The sequence below is a fragment of the Colius striatus genome, chromosome 5, assembly GCF_028858725.1.
Source record: "Colius striatus isolate bColStr4 chromosome 5, bColStr4.1.hap1, whole genome shotgun sequence".
Classification (NCBI taxonomy): Eukaryota; Metazoa; Chordata; class Aves; order Coliiformes; family Coliidae; genus Colius; species Colius striatus.
This window is the reverse complement of record NC_084763.1, coordinates 38,783,864-38,802,960: the sequence shown is the minus strand read 5'-3', so window position 1 is coordinate 38,802,960 and position 19,097 is coordinate 38,783,864. Positions and strand designations below refer to the sequence as shown.

General features: G+C 37.2%; 1 protein-coding gene across 3 annotated transcripts in view; it reads right to left on the bottom strand.

Moving 5' to 3' along the window:
* The window catches only part of LOC104551552 (sodium channel protein type 5 subunit alpha), a 175,584-nt gene that overhangs the window by 142,880 nt on the left and 13,607 nt on the right, over positions 1 to 19,097 (bottom strand). For all 3 annotated transcript variants that reach the window (XM_061996676.1, XM_061996677.1, XM_061996678.1), the window contains exons 4-6: positions 18,349 to 18,477; positions 13,599 to 13,690; positions 5,322 to 5,552 (exon numbers count right to left, since the gene is read on the bottom strand). In XM_061996676.1, the coding sequence (XP_061852660.1) occupies positions 5,322 to 5,552; positions 13,599 to 13,690; positions 18,349 to 18,477 (452 nt within the window). The remainder of the gene's footprint in view (positions 1 to 5,321; positions 5,553 to 13,598; positions 13,691 to 18,348; positions 18,478 to 19,097) is intronic.

The window sequence follows — 19,097 nt, the reverse complement described above, 5'->3', positions numbered from 1 at the left end:
TATTTCAGCAGTGCATTACACCCAGGAAATCAAATTGGAGAATGTGGAAAAGCTCTAAAATTGTTTTACATTGGTCTGGAACCACTCCTGGCTTATCATCTCTAAGCAGTCAGACTGGTTCTGATTGCATTCACACCATATGCAAGACCACAAGCCTGTGATCCTTTCTCCTTGGGTATCACAGCAATGTTTATGAAGTTGCTCTGCCACCAAAGGTCACCTACCCAGTTCTCACCTTCCTCAGTCTCAGGCATCTAATGTGGCTGGTTTAGTTGGACCATGCCTCATGTCTAGTATGACTAATGGATAGAAAATGAAGCAGGGTTTTCCAGAGGCCACCTCAGAAAGATCCTTCTCCAAATTATTCCTGTCAATTTGTTGGATGTCATTGGGAGCTGAAAAGACTAAGTACCTAAAAAAGGAACTAAACTTAATGAAAAATAGAACCAATGTAAGCAACCTTAAGTCTTCCAGGTCTAACCAGAGATGACAAAACAGATATTACATTTATCTTCACTGAGATTTTTTGGTTTTAATTAAAGCTTTTCTTTTTTCCTAGACCTCTGGTAACTACATGGTTTGACTTCAGAAGAAAAGTCTCTACCACAAAATGAACACGAGAAACTAGTCTGTAAGAAAAAAATAATGACCCTGAAAAGTCCTCTTTTAAGCTTTTAAAACAGCGGTTGATTCCTCCCAATTAGAGTTTAACACAGCTTAAAGATTTTTTTATGTTATTTCATGGTATTTTTTATTTTATTTTAATTTCAGTAGCTTGGATAGGATTATCTAATGGAAATTGAAGTGTTTTATTCTACCTTACAAGATATTGATTTTGAGAGAAAACATATATAGAACACTTTGAAAGCAAGATCTTTACAGAGTGTCTTAAGTAGGGTATTTAAAGAAAATCCCAGACTCTGAGTTTATAATTTCATAAGTGATTTTATAACAATTTTACTATATTTCCAAGTTTTTTCTGAAGTGTTTTTCTTATGAGCTCTGCTTTACAAAAGGAAAGACACTAATTATACACTAATTTCTACTTACTACTTACTGACTAGTCAATAATCCATTTTAGTAATGGAATACATAAATGACATTAAAGATTGTACAATCATCAGCCATGTGAATAAACTACACTCAGTCCATTGGTACATATTTTCTCTCTAAGCCAGTGACATATCTGACATCATATAGCTTCCAATTCACTTTAACCCACACCTTCATTAAGTTTCACTTCATCAAATGTATCTTAAATTTGAACACCACAACCTGAACCAGGCTTTAAGCATGCTATTTGCAGCTGCTTTTCTAGCAATCTTTGCAAGTGCTGGAATAAGCTTTCAGTTTTTCATTCAGATGGTATTTCTAAACCATTAGCTCTCCTAAAGGTAACTGACAGCTCAATAACTTTAATATTAATATATTGATCATATAATTTTCATAATGTTGTAGATGTAAACTTCTTCTATCTTCTACTCTCTTTTTTTTACCTTATTTTGTTTTTATGTATGAGCACTGCTGCATCTATATTTTCACATTCCCAGTTTTCTTACTATCAATATCTAAAAATAATCCTCCTTGGGCTTTTTGACTGAAGTCCTTTACCAAATCTGGAACTGCAGGCGGGAAAATATTTATTTATCTGTAATGATTGTTTTCACAGATGAACAAGCTGTGCCTTTAACTTCAGCATTGGCACTTGACATCAAGAATTTTTTAGCCTGATTCTATCTAATGCTCAACACTCCATTCATACCAGCAAAGACCAGTCCTACAGAGGAGGCTGCTGCCTTTACTGGTGGTGAAGGAAGAATATGGGTAGCAGAAGGACCAGGCAGCACCTGCACCAGCAGCCAAGATGTGGTGATCACACTGGTAGAGCAGGAGGTAAGGAGTTCCTGAACCCTGGAGACAAAGTGGTTATTTCCTCAAAGGTGAACCAAAAAAATCAAACATTACCACATTGTTCTGGTTAAGCCAATGATGATGCAAACGAAGATTTTAAATTGACTTTTTCCCCTATCTATTAAATCAAGAAGACTGAGAAGATAGATGAGAAAAAAGTTCCTGCATGAGGGCTGAAAGGGGCTAAGGACAGAAGATATTATTTAGTCCAGATACCAACTCATTTTTGAATAAAGAAGCAGAGCTGAATCTATCCCAGACCTTTTACAAAACCAAAATGTCTTCTGTACCAAGTGCAGGTGACACAGTGTTACCTCAAGCTAAAAAAGGCTCAGAAAGACTGAAAAAAAGGTTCTTATCTTTCTTTGCACATCATGACTAAGTCTCTCAGCTATTTCCTCTCCAGAACCAGGCAATTCTTCACTGTATTACCCTTTTAAGGGGTTTCACTCATTTTTGTTTTTCCATTCATGCAAAAAAAGGTTCAAAGACACAAGAGGAAGATGATGTCATTTCAGAGGCTCCCTCTGTCCTTGAAAACATAAAAACCACTCTCAAAGTATCCAAAGAATACTTTGGCTCTCCAAGAAGACCAGAACTGGTATATAACCCTGTTTTGATCCTCTGTCTTGGTGTTCTGATGAACAGTTCATTTTTCCAATTTTGCTTTTCAGTGTTTTTCACTCCTTTATTTCTTTACACCCTCTCTATTTTTTTTCTCAGTATTATTCTGAATCTCTGACAGTACTTCACGTTTCTGTTTTGTGTTTTTTAGATTAGTGTTTCTGCTCCAAACCTCCAAACTAAGTGACTCAGCTACATTGGTTTTGAAGTCTCCAAAGAGCTTTTGTAATTGTCTGTGCTCTCTTCAAGTGAACTCTACTATCTCAACACATTGGCCAATTTTATTCTCTAATTCTTCTTCAGAAAAAACACTGACACTACTCTGTTTCTTAATATATTCCTCTTTTTATCTAATTTGGTCTGCCTCCACTTTAATCTAACTGTATGTATTGCTTAATTCCCCGCAGTGCTTGAAACTCAGATTGTTATTAAATTGTGGTCAGTGCTACTCTGTTAAACAGTCACTTCATTTCACCATAATATTTATGCAAAATGAAATATAAAGCACTATCCCATCTAGTTACAAAACATGCCACTCCTTCCATTTCTGTTGCTTTAGTGCAACAGTCAACGTTAAATGAAAATCCCACTAAATGTTTTTCTCCCTAGCCTAATAGCTAAGCCATCTTCTACAGCATTTCAAGGAAAAGTTCATTATTCTTTTTCAGACGTCAGTACATTTTTCCTATAAATCTATCTTTCTTCTAGTTTTTCAGGGGCCTGCTGAGCTGGCTTAAGACTTCAACTATTTAAACCATTTTTGCCCATCCACCCTTACTGATGCTGTTTGTCATAACGCACCATGTCTATATCTTTGGATACTATGAAAACATGAAGACATTTCTTGATATTATTATTTATTATTTAGTATTTTTATCGCATGGTCAAACTTAAACTATCTTTAATCCATTATCACGTCAAGTTGGATACCTTTGTAATAGGTAAGACTCTTTTGGTGATAACAGGTCTATTTTCATGACTGTATTAACCATTGCTGTATTTGCTAAACACATTTTTGGGGGCACCTCCCCTCCTTCCCCTGTCAGAACCACACAAATAAACTTTATCATGGTATGCAGAAGCAGCTGTACAATTCCTCCCATTTAGAGCAATGCTGCAGCTGGCCCTGACATTAAGTATATTTTTATACAGACTATCCAGTAGTCCATTTATCCTAGTTCTGTTTCCAGACAGTCAGACTATGTTCATAGTTCCATTTCATCCCTTTGTCTTTAATGCAGGCCTTTATACTTCCAGTTATCAGTAGTTTATCTCTGATTCTATGAAAGACGGAGAGCAGAATTTTACAGGGCTATCAATTATCAATTATCATGAAGCCATGAAGTGTCTTAATCCACCACAGGTGCACAGATATCTTTACTGTCTCTGTGAACATTCATGTCCAAGCTGGAAGCTCAGAGAGTATGGGTAGGAAAACATGTTAAGCAGGCTCATCACCAGCCAGCATAAGTACAGTGCAGGCTTTTAACTCTGACACAGAACTCTTTCTTCTTTCAACTGACAAGAGGTTCTGATACAGCCATATTGAGGGTGGACATATCCTGGTGGCTAGAATCAGTCCCAAAGACAGCCCTCATTCAGCCAGACCTTTTTGAGCTGCCTTTCCTTAATGCTGCATCAACCACATCATGCATTAAAGACAACAATGTTGAGCTCTTTATTCCTTGAATGAAACACATCTAACACCACTATTTCTAAGGCTACTCAGACTGTGGGGAGAGCTGTTGAGTGGAAAGGCCAGAAGTTGCCAGAGGGGAACAGTGAGACTGCTCTTAGCTCCCACCGTGGACTGAAGAGATCTACAATGTAGAGAAGCCAGCAGAAGTTGGAGGCAACCTTGTGCCAGGTATCTAACAGAGTCTAGGGTCAAGCTAGACAACTTCCAGGAGTCAGGAACAAGGTTTTCATAGTGTAAATGACTGAAGATAAGAGCATGTAAAGTCCACACAGTCAGAGCAGAGGTACCATTTGACACTACGTCACATCCTTCCAAACAAATTTCTAGTTAATGTGTTCACTATGTGGTTTATTCATCTCCTCAAAATAAATAAAATACTGGAGGTCATTGGTGATAAGTTCCTATCAATGCACACCAGTTTGGTTGCTTCCTTCCCTTGAGAGCATCATTGAATGGTTTTGTATACTCCATGTCCATTGCAATTGGTGTGGGTCCTCTGGTGAATCAGAGGGTCTTGGAGCAGCAACAGCTGGACCATTTGTTTATGTCCTGAAGTTTATTTACATGACATGTTTATTTTTTTTTTAATGTTAATAAATTAGTTCAATGAACCTATTTAATTGTAATTCAAAGTACAGCAGACTGTAGAGTATTAAAAATTGCTTTGGCCTAGAAAACAAGCCTTTTGATAATAAACATCAGAGCACCAGAGACTGAAGGATGGCCCAACCCAGATAATGAGTTAGGGCCCTAATAGCATAAGATTTCCACTCATAGGAATTTCCAGATTAATAAATACTGAATTGCTTTGCTTCTTTTTTTTTGATTTTTTAAGACACTTAATTCAAGTTTTAAAGTATTTCTAGAAAATACAAGAGCTATAAATTGTCTTAAAGAAATAGTGTGCAAACCAGACCCCCACAAAGAGTTGAAATTTTCACTTGATTGCATAATTCCGGGAAAGGGAGCTTTAGGAAAAATATTATGACATACCCTAAAACCGATTCACACAGAGAGTTTGGTTAATAAAATAAAATTTTAAAAAACCCAAACAAACAGTACAGACAACAGGGTAAAAAGAGCTTACCTGGATCACTAAGAAATTCCTCCGAGTTGTTCCACATCCTACCATCCAAGTACAACGTGCCATTGGTGGAGTTAAACTTGGTGTAGTCCCTGACACACTTGTGTCTCAAGTTGCCCATGAAGAGCTGGAGGCCTATGAGGGCAAAGACACTCAAGCAGAAAACGGTCAGGATCATCACATCAGCAAGTTTCTTAACAGACTGGATAAGTGCCCCTACAATGGTCTTCAGCCCTGGGGAGATAAAAGCCAAGAGTTTATAGACTGAGAAGCTGGAACGTGTCTGCAGACAGCTACTTTTCGTGATGAAAACCTCCATGGAAGGTAAGATCAGAAGGATTTCTGCTACATATTTGTAACTGGATGACAGAAACAAGAGACAGGTGATTGCTATGAATGTTTATTTTGGCATATTTTTATCTGGAAAAAGGTATTGGTATTACTCTTAACACAAACATTGATTTAAAAATGGAGGGGAAGAACTGGATGGTAGAAGAGTGAGATACAAAAATATTCATGGATGAAGAAAATGCAGAATGGTTTTTATATTTTCATGGAGTTGCAGTAAAGGCTGTAAAGCTTAAATCTCATTGGATTTTGAGAATGTGAATTAGTTTTAAATTACTCAGGTGATTCTGATAACTTTATCCCTCACATCAACACATGAAGGTGTATGGAAATGTTATTTATTCCCTGTTTATTTTACATATTTTAGAACTAAAGACAGCTCACTCTCCTCATGTGAATCATTCCTTAGCCTTCAATTCATTTGCTTAAGACAACAAGAATGTGGGATTAGAAATAAGCCAAATAATATAGGTAATCAAATAAACCCAGTGGAAATTACTTGAGTAAAACAACCTGAGGCTCCAACAATACCTGAGTGAAGGTAGTAATTTTATAATACACTACCAATGTAGATCAGACATAGCAAACACCAAAGGCTTGGGTCACACAAATTAGCTTCTCCTGTGCTACTTCACCCTGTTACACTAGTTTCAGTTTATTATTCTACAAATGCACAGATGCAAATAATTATACTGTTTTCTCAAAAGATATCACATGCTTAGAAGTGTTCCTGGAGAACAGCAATATTTGAGCTGACTGAATATTACATAAATACAACAAAATCCACTCTTGAAAAAAAAAAGACCCTTCTTCTAAACTTGCATGCTGTAGTTGGACGTTAATATCAGCTGCACAATGGTAGCAATTTTGTTGTTTCTTTCCCATTTATATTTAATTAATACTCTAGAAGTACAATTTTGTTGTTTCTATCTATTTCTATTTAATTAATACTTGATAAGTAGTAATCGGTGTTTCTGATAATCACTGTCACCAGTACAGCAGTAGTAAGAGAAATGGAGTTAAATGGAAAAATGAAAACGCAAAGAGGGTAACAGGAGGAATTCTGCTGGGCAATACTCAGAAGCCCATTGATTTGCTCACTGAATGTGATAACACACATTAAATCTCAGTTCCCTGAAATTCCACCCCAAGAGTTTGGCATCCACAAAGGTTGATCTAATGCTGTATAATTTAAAATAATATGAATATGTACTTGAGAACTGACAGGAAGGCAAAATGGGTTTTTGGTTTTGCTTAGAATTCTGTGGTTTAGGTAAGGGGAAATCATAGGTTCTCAAAGGAGTATGAGCTATTAGAATGGCCAAAAGTCTAGCAGTCCCTGGATCCAGCAGCCTAAGATAGTCCACTCCTGCATAGGGTATTAGGTTAATGAGTCATATTAAAATCTATAAAACAGCCATTTAACCAATAGGGACTGACTCATCAGGTGTGGGTAGCCCCTTTTCTTTCTTCTCTTTCTTTTCCTCTTTAAAGCAAATTTGTGGCAAGGGAGAGAGGTCAGACAGCTCACTGCTCTACCCAAAAATAAGGAAAAAAGTATTGCAATACAAATATTAGGCAAAAGCTGTCTGCACTTCTCATGTTTTACAAATTAGGTCAGCTCTACTCAGGTATCTAGAAAAAGTCCAACTTTCAACTTTTGAGTCCATCTGTAGATTTGGCTACCTAAATTTTGATGCATAAATAAAAAATGTAGCTCTTCTGATAATCTAGTCTCAGGTGAACTTTATACCTGAAGTGCAAATAGTTTCAGTTGTGGCCTAATTCTGAAGGTCTTCCTGTTTTCTCATGCTTACCCAGTGTTAAGACTATGAGACATTTAAGACAGCCAAGTCTTAAACAAATATGAGGTGGGGAAAAAGAAATATGATTTGTAAAAGCAAAGGGTTTTTTTTAATTTCACAAAATATTCTGAAACGTTTTTGATGATTCTTGTCATTGTCTGTCCTTTGAATGCAGAGATGTTTCTTCACTGAAGCTAGTGAAACTCGGGCAGTCCAAAAGCAAACAGTCTCAAGAAAGGGAAAAAAGCCAAACCACAAATTCTTTTACTGCAGTACCCTCTGTGAAATCCCTGCAGCCCATTTATTTGTTTGTAACACAAATACAAGCTTGAAGCCTGTATTTTTATCATCTAAGTACGCTAATTAATCTTATTTACATGGGCAAGGACAATGGGAGTCCTAATGCGAATAGGGATAATATTAGGAAACAAGAACTACAAAATTCTAATCACCAGTAAAGACTATCTGTTTTCAAAATCACACCCCAGTATTGTTAATTTCAAGGTCATTTTATGAAACCTGTTTTTCTCACTTTACTTACTGGGGTTTTAAATAGAATAGTAATCCTACACTATTAGTTATACAAATTCATTCCTTGCAGGTATCAAATAATTTCTTTATGAAAGGGCTTTCTGCTTTAATTTCTTAGGTTTGGTTCCATTTTTTGGCTTTGTTTTAATAGTATATAAGCTTCTGAACAGTTTAAGAGGAGATTGTTTTAGTAATAGAATTACTGTAATTAAAGAATATTTAAAAATAACTTATACTCTGCCTCCTTTGTTAAAACTTTCCAGGAAAACCATTCAGGGTGTGACACGCTTACAGTCTAACTGCTTCTTCTCACTTTTTGAAAAAAAAACTTGCCCAGAAAATTAAGTAGCATCCATCAGGTTGCTTGGCACAACTCACTGCTAAGCAAAGTGTTTAAATCATCACTCATTTAAACTTTCATTGCCTTGTAAATGGACAAGCTGAGGGGAAATAAGGACACTCAGAACCTTTTGCAGGTGCTCTGCATTTCTCTGAATCAATCTCATGTTTTGAAAAAGCAATGTTAGATGTATTCAAATTTAGAGCACTGTTAAATCTTCTAGATAAATAACCCTCCTTTGAAACAGTGCCAATGAGAGCATAGTAATAGAGCTTAATAGAAGATGGTATTTATGGGACATTAAAGGCATTTACTTAATTCTTGCAGGGCAAACTTTAAACCAGGCAGCATGCAGAAAGAAATGAGGATCTGACCCAAAACTAGGTATCATCTACCCCTGCTAATTGCAATGTGTCTATAGATTACTCCCTATGGAATAATTGATACAGGCTTTCCCTGAATCTCTGAATTCTTTCTATACTTCTGGGCCAAACCCTGCTCGCATGACATGAAGAACACCATGAGATGCAGAATCAGTGGAATGATGAGGGTTGTACAGGTTGCCTTATATCTGTGGAAAACAAGAAGGATTTGGCCCAAACATTCCTGTTAATTTAGGTAGAAATTATCACATTCAGAAGTTAAACAAATAATCGGTTTTAAAAAGCAAATCAGAAACCATAGAAAATGCAAGCAACAGCAAACAATGAGAAATGGCAAGATCTCACAACACCATCCATTCCTTCTACAAGATGTGAGAAAGTATTAGCATAATTCAGTCTGACATCCATACCAGATGTTGGCAATCACCTACAGAACATCAGATACTTTCACGCACGGTCTGGAAATGAGCAGGGAGAAAAAGCTAAAACCAAAAAAAAAGAATGTGACTTGCACTGTGATTGTTCTCACCTAGATTACACCTTCTCCTGAGGGTAGACATGTGTCTTGTAAATGTCTGCACGAGTCATGTGCATGTAGGGAGAGAAGAGTTCATTCTTAACGAACATGTTTTGTCATTAGCTACTGTGACAAGGGGAAGTAAAGAGCTTAAAAGCATGCTGGCAAGCTTGAATGGTTGTCGGCATCCCCGTAGACCATCTTTGCATGGAAATGTGACTGTGAGACTAGTTTTCAAGAAAAACAGCAGTATGCCATGTATTTCTCATTTCTAGGATAGTCACTTCTTGATTAATTGATTTAATCACCAGTCCGCAGGAGGACTTCAGTGGGATTGGAGCAACAAGCTAGGTACAGTCTCCTCCACACAGTCCTAATTCTTGTGCTCTGAGCTCCGTTCTAGCTATCAGCAAAGTACTGGATAACATTCACAGCACTATTTATAGCCTTTAGACTCATATTAGCTTAATAGGAGCTGGATCAGGCCCCAAAGTGCCTTGGCCCACTTTTCTATGAGGTCACCTTTTACCAATATCTTCCCATTTTATGAGAGATGTCTGTGATATAGGTGTCTGTTCCAGAAAGAGCAGTGAAGCCTCTCTGTATACAGGCACTTTACTAAATCCTGGTGATGATGATAATGATGGCCTGTATTTTGCAGGCTTCTGATGGGGAGGCATAAAAGGATGTACCTCAGACTTTTATATCACCTCAATTAGTAGTTATCAAAAACATTAGTAATTTTCATGCAGATAAACTATCAATTTAGACCCTCTATTGTCATGAGAAGGATTTCTATCGACCACACTGCGAACTGGATAAGCCGGTAATGGGAGACAAATGAGTGGGTTGTTCTGCTGCTGAACATGGTAATTCCTACCTAGATTGAAAATGAAGAAATCCAGTTGCCATGGCAATGTGCAAGATGCTAATTATTAAAGGTTTGATGCTCTCATAGAGAAAATATCACCCCTTTCTAAGCACCTGAATGTAAGGTATATATGAAGAAAGTAAAAACTTATTTTTTTAATGAGTCCAGATAAACAGATATCCAGCTCCTGTACAAAGCTTGCTTTCTCTCAATACCATGGGCAATTGGAAAACACAAAGAAGTAAGTGCCTTTAGTGCAGAAAAGGGAAAACTGAGGGGATCCATGGAGATGTTTCAGCATGTTAAAGGCTATCATAAGAGGGTATGGATCTGACCTGACATCCTACATAGTGGTTGTAGGGAAAAAAATTGAGTTGATAATGCACTAAGAAAGAGTGAGGCTGGATAAGGGTTTGGATTCAAAGAGAGGACCTGCAGGTGATCCACGGCCATGGGGAGCAGGAGATAATGGCATGATAGCAAACAAACTGAGCCCCAGACCTACAGTGAGAGTAAAGTGCACAGATGTCTCGTAGTTGCTAATATTTGTGTCACTGAGTCTGAACCTGTCCTCTCAGGTCAAATCTAATGGCAAAAGCAATGAGGTGCTGAAACATACTTCTCAGGAAGATTGTGAGACCTTCACCTTTGAAGGTTTGTTGGAATGAGTCAGGAGATAAATATCACTATATTAAATGCAGCCTTAGGCCAGGGGAATGGACTCTGAGAGTTTAGATCTTTTTGAGTTGTGTGAGCCCATGTCCCCCAAACGTCCCTGGGCCTGCTTGCGCACTTAGGGCCAGGCATTAAAGTAGGCGAGACTTCTAAAAGCACTAATTGTTAGCTTTACTGACTCCCTCTGGAGTCAATAGTGAAACTCATTGATTTCAAGTGAAGTAGAATGCCTTTGAAAACCAGGCTCTAAGTGCTTTGCTGGACAGAAGCCTTACACCATGGAGAACTTGTCCTGTTACTTTCGGTAAGCAATTTCACTGAGCAAGCTGAGTCCAAGTATGTTTGTGCAAATACAAGTACTTGATGGAAAAGTGTGATCAATTTTATTGAGGAAAGGTTTAAATATATTCAAAGGAGAACACATCTCAGTGTTCATCACCCAGGATGTAAAAGAGGAGGCAAAAATAACAACCTTGTCCTCTCTCTAGCAGTTAAATCAAAAAATCTCATAAAGATATGTATTCATCATCTTTTAAATTTCAAGCCTATTGTGGACAAATATTTCATCTCAGTATAAGTCTGTGTTATCATTAAAAACTCAGACTGATCTCCAAATAAATCACAGTATCATGCCCAATATCTTTTGAAAATATATATGTCTAACTGAAAAATTAACTGACTCCTCTGAAATTATTTGCTAACACTAAAAAAAAATCTTAGCTGTTTTTACGAGCAGCTAGATGTTCCATGGCAATTTGTATCTCCCCACACCTGTAATTTAAACATGTGCAGGGCACAGGAAATCTTGACAATAAAATCTAAGGCCAGATATTCTATTAATGTAGTTATGTCATCAAATAATTTAGTTACTAGTACATAAAAATGCAGTTATCAAAAAACTAACCAGTCAGAAAGAAAACAAAAAGAGATTGTGAGTTGTTGTTTATTACTCTAATAAGTTTCTTCCTATTAACCAATAAATGGAACAAGTCAGGGTTTAATATCACTGAAGGGCTTTGGTGTATTTTTAAATAAAGGTTTTCTGCATCTCAGTATTCCTTTTCTTCCCATTAAAAAAAACAGAAAAAATGTATCACTACATTTACATTTTATGTAAAACAGGTTTCAGCTCCTACTCTGATATGGGAAAATTGCTATATATATAACTCAGCAAAATTGACAGTCTCTGCTCTGAAGAGGCTCAAGCTTGAGACAAGATGGAAAGTGAAAGGTGTCCCCTGGAAATGGCTGTCCCTCCAAGTTAGTCTTCAAATTGCTAGCAAAAGAAGCTAGGAAACACTGGTTTTCTTTCTGATTGGTGACTGCTGACCCACATAGTCTTTAAAACGGTGCTCAACTTTTTGTTTCCCAAGGAAAAAAAATATTCTTTCTCAACGGAAATCCAGTTACAGAAAACTGTATAAAAAATCTCTACCAAAAGATCAGTTTTTTTAAACTTAAATTAAAAAATAAGACAGGAACTGATTTCAAGGAATACCAGACCTAATGAAAGGTCATCTCAAAATACTCTTTAAAACCTATTTTTTAATACATGCTTTCAGTGAAAAGCCCTTTGGTCTTTCAGGATTTTCACTGATTTTCATTACTTTAATGCTGGAATGGAGGAGTAATCCCTAGACTCATATATATTTTTTCTTGACACCTCAATTACATAATTACCATTTCTGGTTTATAATCCATGTGCGTGCTGGTGATTAGTTGCAATACATTTCCCTATAAGTTTTCACCATAGTATTTCTTTAGATTTATATTATAGTACAGTTGTGCATAACAGAATAGGTGGAAAAGCCTTTCTAACCTTAAAGAGCTGTGGGTAGGAATCTGAGCAGCTCCCTTGATATTTTAAATATTTTTTATATGTAATTGCCAACATCTGTTCAGGAACACCACTGAGAGGATCTACCATGCATGGTTTTTTGCTATCTTCTCTAACTTGTCATGCAGGTTGGAGATGTTAAACACTGAGGCTGAATGAGACCTGTCCATAGACAATGCTTGGCAAGAAAATATCGTCATACTGTTGGTCCTCAGTGGACTCATCTCTGTATAAATTACTTGATAGCAAATATTATTCATTATTTTAAGAAATAGTGATAGATTAGACTAAAAGCTATGAAAAAACAGCTTCTTTCACTACCAGGTCTGTAGTAAAGCAGTGATAATTTTTTTGGCAGGGGGGAAATCATATGCATGAAAATGTGAGAAAATATAATTTGATGAAATGCTGAATCTACTGAAAACAATGATGAAACATTTTCTGACCTCTTCAGGGTCTGAAACTTAAACAGTGTTTCTATCACACACAAATGGATAAACACCATGACAAATAAGGCTATCTATGCCTGCAGTCTTGAAACCTCAGCTCATAGCACAGATTTAGATTCTTCTATCAATGTGCTCTTAAACACAAATATGCATTTTGAAGTCATTAACCTTCCATTTTTAAAAATCAATATCCAAAGACTTTAAAAGAGTTTCATTGTCATTTTCATATGGTTCATGAATGAGTACTTTATATATGCAATTCATGAGCCACCACATACCTCCGCTCCTAAAGCAGCACTTGTCTTAGTGAGGTCTGTAATTTTGGAGGCACTCTAATTCCTTCTGCCCACAAAAACAGTATTGGAAAAATATATGAAAAATGTATTCTATTGACAGGTCACATTCCCTACATTCCTCCATTTCCTGATCAGTATCTATGGCTAAGTCATTTGTAATTACTGTATTACTACTGGAAATGGCATGTAGGCTTTAACTGCAGCCGGAGTGTTTAACCTGTTTTTCACCTGAAATGACTGAGATTGTTTTCAGCGCCCGCAGTACTCTGAACGTTCGTAAGGCTGAGACATTGCCCAGGTCCACAAATTCAGTTATGTATCTGTAACAAGGGAAAGTCACACACAGACAATGACAAAACACCAGCAAAAAAAAAAAAAACAACAGTCAAAGGGACAAAGAGAGACAGAGAAAGAATCACTTGTAGCTGAGAGCCAAAACGTAAGGATCAGGGCTTCTTACCTGGGATTACTGAAATAGTTTTTAAAGCTCTCAATACCCTGAAAGTCCGAAGAGGTGAAACACTGCCTACATTCACAAATTCTCCTACATACCTGTAGAATTAAGTCACAGTTATTTGGAATTATACAATAGAGAATGAGACTTGTCTGAATGTAGAATGCATTCATACATAGTTGGAGAAAATGCAGCCAAATGAGAAGTGCATCCCTTTTTATCAACCTGTTCTTTGATGTTATTTGTCCCATATTTTTCGTAGTACACATAATTTAAAATGTTTCTTGAACTATTCAACTAGCTAATAGGCACCAATTCTTCAAAACTACTGGGTGAACTTTGTTACTGTGATAATCTGTAAAATACAGATTTTACCTTTGTATTATTTTAAAAAAAAATCTTTACATTATAGAAAACATTAAGAGTTATCTTACTGCTCTTTAAAAAAATAAAAAGCTTCAAATACCCAAGTAATTTTCACATAATAGCTTCTGCAAACTACATATAGGACAATATGATAAAATATTAGTGCAAATGTTTCTACTGGGTTATTTATTCTAAGACTGTGCTGTGGAAAAGCAGATGTTGGTTTCGAGAGATGCTTAAAATTTGGTTTTGTTTTGTACATCAAATCATGTGCTTTGGCTGCAGGAAGATGAATTTTGAGTGACTATAATTGCAATCCTACTAAAAACTATTTATAATTAAGATACCAACTTGAGCTCATCGCTGCCATGTCTATTTTGGTCATCTTGGTCTTCCTGACCACACATGTGAGATGAATGCTCAAAGTGGGGTCAGTTATAGAAAGAGTATGGTTTTACCATTATTCTAGAAAATTGTTTCTTCCAAGTCTGATTACACTAAAAGTTTAGTCACCACCATATCTTCAGAACAAAAGAGCTCTTGGACCCTTTAATTTCACGATTAAATCTCTATTCAATTTTGTTTACATAATCTACTTTTAGACAATTGTTTTTACATGTCAAGGAAAAAGCTCACCTGGTTATTTTACAAAGCCTGCTTAAGTGGGCTTTATGCAAAGGCCTCTGGAGAGGACAAAGCACCCTATCCATATCTACTAATCCAGATTATAACCTGGAAGAGCAATATTGCTTCTCCTATACATGGGGGAATCTAGACAAAGATTTGCCTGTTTCCTCCCCAGAGTTACCCAGTGCTTCTGTTTCAAATTCTTCTGCAGCATACAAGGGTGGAAAAAACTTGGAGAGAAGAAATAGCAGGGGAATATGGTTTTGCTGACCACACATTTGTAAAAATGCTTTATTGATATGTGAACAAGCATATGAATCAACTACAACTGCTGCTTCTTCACAATAATTAATTAAAATGCATTTCAGCCATTCCTTGTATGAAATTGAAGAAGACCAATTCCTCTGCTCCTCAGGGAGCAAGAAGTAACCAGAATTCCTATCCCAAATTCTCCTGTTAGCCAGGGAACTACTTATTTTCTTTAAGCTTTTGGCAAGGCACTTTCCAGCCCAGAGTTACAGCTGCCTCCCTATCACTTGTCTGGGAAAGACTGATCTAAACAGGGGCAGTTTTATAACCCGTCCATGGCTCCACAGAGGGCCACAAGCCATGGCTGTGTCTACTAGCACAGGGTGGAAATAAAGTCCAGAAGATCTCTGGCACCTCTTACTCTCTAGTGTGTTATTTAAAACTACTCTCTGTGACCCAATCTGTGCTATTTCTGCCCAAAAGAGGAGGTAAGACATTATTTTGCAATAACTCTAAAGCAAATGATTGTCTTTCTACTACAACACCCAACAGTGAAAGAATTAGATTTTCTGTTAGCTCAAAACTCCCAGTTCATCTAAATCTCATTCCCCATTATCAGGCTCTCACATTTTGAACCCTCATCTTTGTTTCCAGCTGCAGAAATACCTCTACAATCACACTAGCTACAAGCAAAGACAACACCAGGGTAACCTGTGTGATCAATCTTACTTAGATTACTTGCAAATTAGATTTATATGAAGGATAAAACATATCAGAATACAGTCCATTATCCAATGCTCTGTATTATCTGCTGCTTGCATGCTTGGGAGGGAGGTTTCATCATACATAGGAAGATCATATTGCAGTCACTATTAACTCTCTCACTGCTGCCTATGGGCTCAAGGAAATGCTTTCTATTTCTTTTCTATTCCAGAATTCCTTCTTTTTTTTCTATTCTAAAAATGTTAGTATAATATTCATTAAACTGAGAAAAAAGAGGAATGGATGCTGGTGCTATAATTTGACGCTGAGAAGCTTGATTTTTCACAGTTGCAGGCTGTCCCTGTTTTAGGACTCTTCTAACTAAGAGATAAAATACCATTCTGAAAGAAAATTGAAATATAACTAGGAAAGAAAGCACAGACACCCAAGCATCTCGTTAAGTAAGTCTTAAGAAAATGTTCATGAATCCTTGGGCTTCAGCACTGAGTGGCTATTCAAGTCTAGAATTAGAAAGGAAAAAAGAGGTGTAAGCCCACAACCAGAACCAAATCCCGATCTCTGCTAACTGGGAGAGAATTCAGCTCTGGGCAATTGTCCATATATAAATTTGTGCAAACCTTCATGTCTTTCCAGCTCCCTAAATCCCAAACACCCAGAGATGATATGGACAGAGTTTAAGAGTTACTCAAACTGTCCCACATTGATTGTTCAGACTTGAATTTCAGTGACAGTGAATGAGATGCTCCCAGAGCAGTTCTGCAAACCTGTGGGTGATGTCCCAACCTCTGCCCGAGTTGAGAAGATGAGGTAGAGCAGATGCCTTGCCAAGGCTTCAAATTGTGGCTCCCTTTGGCCTTTTCCCTGCTCCTTTCTGCCTCACCATCAAAGACCAATATGTCAAAAAACATGTACAGAAACTTTCCATGTTGTGCTGAATTCAGAGACCTGCAAATAAACTCATGTCCTAACTCGCAGATAAATTATTGCACCCTGCTTTTGCCACCAATCTGATGGACAGAAGAGCAGGCTCTGTCCTGCCTCTAAATGTTGCAGAACTGCACTTAGCACTGCTTGAGGAAGAGAAAAATACCTAATGAGTGCTGACCTCCAAAACTCCTCCCCATCTGCATTGTGATTTTTTTTTTTTAAAGATTATCACAATGGCCAGATGTCAGTTCAGCCAAATCCATAAGAATGCAGTAACAGATACCAGGATCTGGCCTAGGGCTGGCTTTGACTCAAAGCCTACTGAAATAAATGGGAGTCTTCCCAATGACGTCCACATAGGTTTTATACATCTTCATGCTGTTCTGATAAATACTGTTAAGGATTGTAGAATGTCTTAAGTTGGAAGGGACTCAAAAAGATCATCTAGTCCAAATTACCTAAAAGCAAACTATATAGCTGAGAATATTGTCCACAAGTTCCTTGAATATTGGTCCCAATCTCTGCACTCTACTAGAATTGTGCAATCAACTTCAGTGGCTCTTACTGGTGTTTGAATTAAGTTTGGTCAATAGTTTTTCCCAATTTTAGTTCCATTCAAATATCACAGGCCTAGCATTTCAGCTCAAATGTCAGTGCTAAAAGGCTTGCATTTCACTTAGTGCTGCGAATTGTGAAGTTTAAAGATGGCAGCGAGAACTAAACTATAAACAGAACAGAGTATAGTTATGATTAAGCAGAAAATACAGAGAGATCATATTAAATATTTCTACAATTTGGAAATGGGCATCTCTACTAGCTTCCAATTCTTGATGATATGTGCTCTTCCCATACTTTTTTCTGTTCTTTGAAGAAAATCTGGATCTCTAGCTCAGCTGGAGATACTGACAGTGTCAGACATCTGCCTTTGGCCAGAGATTGGGCTGGCCCTGTGTCCACTGTGAGTGTTGGCTGACTGCTCCTCTACCCCTATGTATTTTTAGCTGTCTAGATGCCACAAATCCATCAGCTCCTTCAACGCACCCAAACCCCAGATGTCCTGAGTGAACTCTAATAACCTAGGTAAAAGTATACCTCAATAGGGGAATATCACACTGGGAGCAGGGTTTCTATTGCCAAGACATCTAACAAGTTTCAGCGGCCTTTAAATTAATCCTCTATTGTAGTAAAATAGTCATTAATTTCAAGGTTTGTGAAGTGGAAATGCAAAAACAGCTTTGGTGGTGTTACAGATATCTAAAGTATAAATAGGGATTTAAATACATGGGTATCCAGTCACATAACACTTTCTATTCAGGGGTCTGAAGTTTCTCAAAATTACGTTAGATAAGCAAGTATTATAACAGATATTTTACAAACAGCTCTCTCTGGGGTCCACAGAGAGAATAAATAATTTCTCCAAAATAATGTAGTGAATTCAGAGAATAGAATTGAGAATTCCTAACTTTTTCCTCTGAAATCACTCAGGAAAAAACCTCCATGCTAATACACTTCAGCATTTTCTCATTTTCCGTACAATTTGAGTGAAAAAAAAAAAAAGGGAATACACATAGTTTCTTTTTAAAGTTCTATTGTATATTGCTGTCTTTAAAAATATAAAGGAGTGCTACTTACGCCATAACAATAACACTGAAATCCAGCCAGTTCCATGGATCTCGAAGGAAGGTGAATTCTGTCATGCAAAAGCCTCTTGCCAATATTTTTATCAATGACTCAAAAGTATAAATGCCAGTGAAAGTGTACCTGGGGAATAAAGGGCCCAAGATAAACAAAAGCATTAGCAAGCAGCAGACAGCTGGAATGGCAGAGGCACACTCAACACATGAGAGGCTCCTGCCCATCTCATTGGGGTTGCTCACGTGAGTCATGGCTGTAGCACTTGGCTGTCTATGAGCAGCTTCATGTGTGGCCTGAGGAAGATGTAAGACATGAGAAAGTGCTCATGACAGCTACAGAATGAAGATAATTTTCACCACAGGGTGTACCTTGGTGAATTCTCTACTCATTAAGTCAAGAACGAATGCTAGGCTGCTAAGCTGTGCTACAAGACTTTTGAAGCTCTGGCTGCCAATGAAAGAGGAATGGATTATGCCACATTCCATTTTGTTTCTCTAATTTGAAAGAGGGTGGCTGTTCCATTCATACCTCTCAATTCTTCTTGCCCAGGATATTTTGAAGGCCAGCAGGTTAAAAATTGTCACCCCTTGGTATTATTAGGTGATATTCCTGCAACTTCTCTGTGTTTTGCTATCCACAGTAAATCACATTCTCAGAATTAAACAACAGAATGCCTTTTCTCAAAAAGAGTAAATCAACAGAATGCCTTACCTCAAAAAGAGTAAATCAACTTTTACACATATGCT